The sequence below is a fragment of the Perognathus longimembris genome, chromosome 18 (assembly GCF_023159225.1).
Source record: "Perognathus longimembris pacificus isolate PPM17 chromosome 18, ASM2315922v1, whole genome shotgun sequence".
Taxonomy (NCBI): Eukaryota; Metazoa; Chordata; class Mammalia; order Rodentia; family Heteromyidae; genus Perognathus; species Perognathus longimembris.
The window spans coordinates 27,991,840-27,995,593 of NC_063178.1; the positions used below are offsets into that span (position 1 = coordinate 27,991,840).

The following is a 3,754-nucleotide window of genomic DNA, read 5'->3' on the forward strand; positions in this document are numbered from 1 at the left end:
AGATGGGCTTGGAGACGGAAGGGCAGGATGGAAAGTGTAGGGACACTCTTAGAGTGTTCAGGAGTGTTCAGAAGTGACTCACACTCAGGGAGCCCCTGGCAAGAGATTTCCAGGACACAGAGATGAACTTGTGGAGACTATATGGTCATGGTTTTGAAGTCCTGGGGATGGAGAGTTTCCTATGGTAATGAAAAAGCAGAAAACTTTAGATCCCATGACCTTAGATCAACACTTGTTGATCATGTTGTCCCTTTTTAAAAATATGTCTGTGCAATAAGAGCCATCATTTATAAAGAAAAACAAAGTGAGACAAAATTACACTTACACATATATCTATATATCTATATCTCAGTATGGAAACATTTTATTTGTGCAAGGAAAAAACCTGTTTGGAGAATGCTACTGTCTGCACTACTAAGTTTTATTCAAATGCATTCTCCCTGAGGAGGAAGAGGCATTGATAACATTTATTCCAGAAAACCAAACATAATAAATGGGGCAAATTATCCTGACTACAATCATTCTAAACCTCCATGACTGAAAATGCTTAGTTCTGATAGAGATATTCTAGACCATATTTAACTTCCAGACCAAACTGAACAACTCAAGCTCAAACCTGTAACTATTCTCTAAAAGAAAAGCATCTCACATTTCCCATTTAAATAGTATTGTATAGAAACACAGTCATTGGTAGATAAAAATAATCAACCTGTCATTTTTCAACTAACTTGACCCAAGTCTTTTTTGCAGAAAACATTCACAAATTCAACTTGTGGTACTATATATATATATATATATATATATTTTTTTTTTTTTTTGGTCAGTCCTGGGGCTTGGACTCAGGGCCTGAGCACTGTCCCTGGCTTCTTCCCGCTCAAGGCTAGCACTCTGCCACTTGGGCCACAGCGCCGCTTCTGGCCGTTTTCTGTATATGTGGTGCTGGGGAATCAAACCTAGGGCCTCGTGTATCCGAGGCAGGCACTCTTGCCACTAGGCTATATCCCCAGCCCACAATATATTTTTTTCCAATCTCTGTGAAGCGAAATTTTACACTAGTGACAATGTCATAACAGACTCTACAAATTAATAATGTTTCGATCTGAATTGTCTAGCTGCAATAAAAGCAGAAAACAATGAAAATGTGCAGCAAGAGTAATAACAGCTAAAAACAACATAAATGCTATAAATGATATGCTAAGCATAAACTGATGTCTCTAGAACACATAGTATGGAGAATAAATTATCAGTCTCTCTGCCCTCTGGTGGCAATAAAAGCAATTGCAGAACTTACTTAATGCCTGATAAAATGTCCTTGTTATGAAATCAGATGTGCTTTCTTTGCCAAACTCCTGTAACAAGAATCTTGGTAGCTACATGCCAACTTTCAGGAGCACTGCACGTTTTCCTTGGTATTGAACTTTTTAATAAGGTTTTTTTTTTTTTTTACAGTGGAAACTATAACTTTCCTTGTTTTACCCTGCTATATCTTATTCAGTAGGCTAACCACATAATCATAAAACTTCTCATAGGAAGATGTCCACCAACAAAGCTCCGTTAGTTTATAATAAAGCCTACCAAAATACTAAGATACTTAGCGCCACTCCTTTTTACTCAATTCTAAGAAAATATTTGTTCAAAATAATGGTATATTCATGTTAACAATTTTCTCCAAAGCAAAAACTTGAAGAACTTGAAATAGTAAATTTAGTGTGTGTGTGTGTGTGTGTGTTTGCATTGTGGATTCTATTCAAAATGACATTATTAATGAAAAATGTTCAGGAAAAAATGAATAGTTGTGGATATTCTTTTAATTTTGTACTGTAAACTAATTATTTACTCCCAGTGCCAAAAAAGTTTTTAACTGAATTAACTTTAGTTTGTATTTAGTGCATTTGCGCACACACATACCTATTATGAAACTGTTCTTTCAATTACTAATTCAATGGATATGCCTATGAAAATAACTATTACATCTTTTAAATAAGGACATTATTTCCTGAAGAGATCAAGTAATTTTTCAACCAATGAAATGACCAAAGAAATAAACAAGTGATATTTTCAACGAATATAAACTCATTCTTAAAATGAACAACTAGACAATTGTAATTGACAAGGCAGAATCAACATCCAGAGAGTCTGTGTTTTATTCTCAGATTTAGAACTGGGGTCAACACACACATTCCAGTAGCCATAAACAGAGCAATGAGGAAGTAAATGTGCTCTCTCTTTAAAAATTCACTTTGGAGGCAGACACAGTGCTCTGGACCTGGTAAACTTTCATTCATGGATTTCCTTGGAGACTCACCTTTACCTGGAATCCCCAGGTAAAGCTGCCTGAGACTCCTAGGGGGTCTGATAATGGACCTACATGCAGTATTGTCTGTGCACTCATTCAACTGTTCCCTGTCCTTCCAAATTAACACACACACACACACACACACACACACACACACACACACACCACACCTGAGTATTCTAACCAAGAAGTTTTCCTGTCATTTTCCTTTTCTCTACAAGTGATTGGTGCTCTGGAAGTCTACAGAAGTTTGTCTCTTTTGCCTCTTTTCTCACTCGTTTTCACTGAAGGGCAGACAGTAGCCGGCCCTGAGCTTGCGGCATGCAGGGTCCCGGGAGGGCGGTGGGCGCACACCAGGCCCGCGCTCAACCTGGCCCCCCGCACACCTGGGAAGGACCCGGGGGCGAGAGGGGCACATCCCTGGGGAGTGAGAGGGGGGACGATGCCAGAGCACTCTGAGGATCCTGGGCACGTTCGGACCTGTTTGCAGAGCCGCTGGGTGGACAATGGGACCAGGCAAGGGTGAGCGCGCCTCTCTGCCTTTCCCATCCCCTGCCCATCGCCGAGCCCTGCCGCTCCTAGCGCCCCACTTCTTAAAACCCCAGGCAGGCAGAGCACGCTAGGGGGGGCTCACCCCAGGGAACAGCTACAAGGAAATTTCTCCCGTTGTGGGGGGCCCTGGAATCCCCAGCCTTCACACCACACACACACACACACACACACACACACAACACACACACACACACACACACACACACACACACACCTTCACAAGCACTCGCTTAAAGGAAACCCGGAGCAGACACCGCGCGGAGTGGCCAGCTACCCAGTAGCATCCTTGGGACATTTTGGGGGTGACAGTGCCACCCCCTGGCGCGCAGGTGCAGGAAGCCCCCAAAGCTTCGGGGAAGGCCACCAGTGAGTGCCCCAGCATCCTTCTCAAGTTTATCCAAAGAACAACTGCAATAACTTTCCCCAGGGCAGGCAGAGGAGGCGAAGGGGGGCAGAGGGGTGTAGGAACGGGGGTGCCATCGCAATCTTCAGCTGCGCACAGAATCCATGAACAAACGGAAAGTGCATCTTACTCACCATCGATGCGCTTTCCAGACTCCCCTTCGGCGAACTGGAAGCGGTCGCTGAAGAAGTGACAAAGTAGCACAACTCCGGCGGCGGCCACATCGGCCCTCAGGAACCTCGCCATGGCGCTGCCGCGACCTCCCTCCCGGGCCCCTCTGATCCTTTCCCGGTGTCCTGAGCTCTCGGGAGAGAAGGGCGGCGGGGGGGGGGGGGGGGAACCCGGTGGGGATAAGGGCGACTTGGCGGAGCTCTATGGATAGGTGTCACTCGTTGGGATCTGGAGGCCTTGGTAAAACAATAAATAAGTAAAAATAAAAAAAAATTCCCGGGGACTTAACCCGAGGGAGCCGCGCAGAGCCGCCGGGGAAGGCGAGGCGGAGC

General features: G+C 44.4%; 1 protein-coding gene across 1 annotated transcript in view; it reads right to left on the reverse strand.

Moving 5' to 3' along the window:
- Plxdc2 (plexin domain containing 2) overlaps positions 1–3,506 on the reverse strand; it is a 363,495-nt gene extending 359,989 nt beyond the window's left edge. The window contains exon 1 of the mRNA XM_048367888.1: positions 3,386–3,506. Within this exon, the coding sequence (XP_048223845.1) occupies positions 3,386–3,497 (112 nt within the window). The 5' untranslated portion in view covers positions 3,498–3,506. The remainder of the gene's footprint in view (positions 1–3,385) is intronic.
- Between the last annotated feature and the right edge of the window lie 248 nt (positions 3,507–3,754).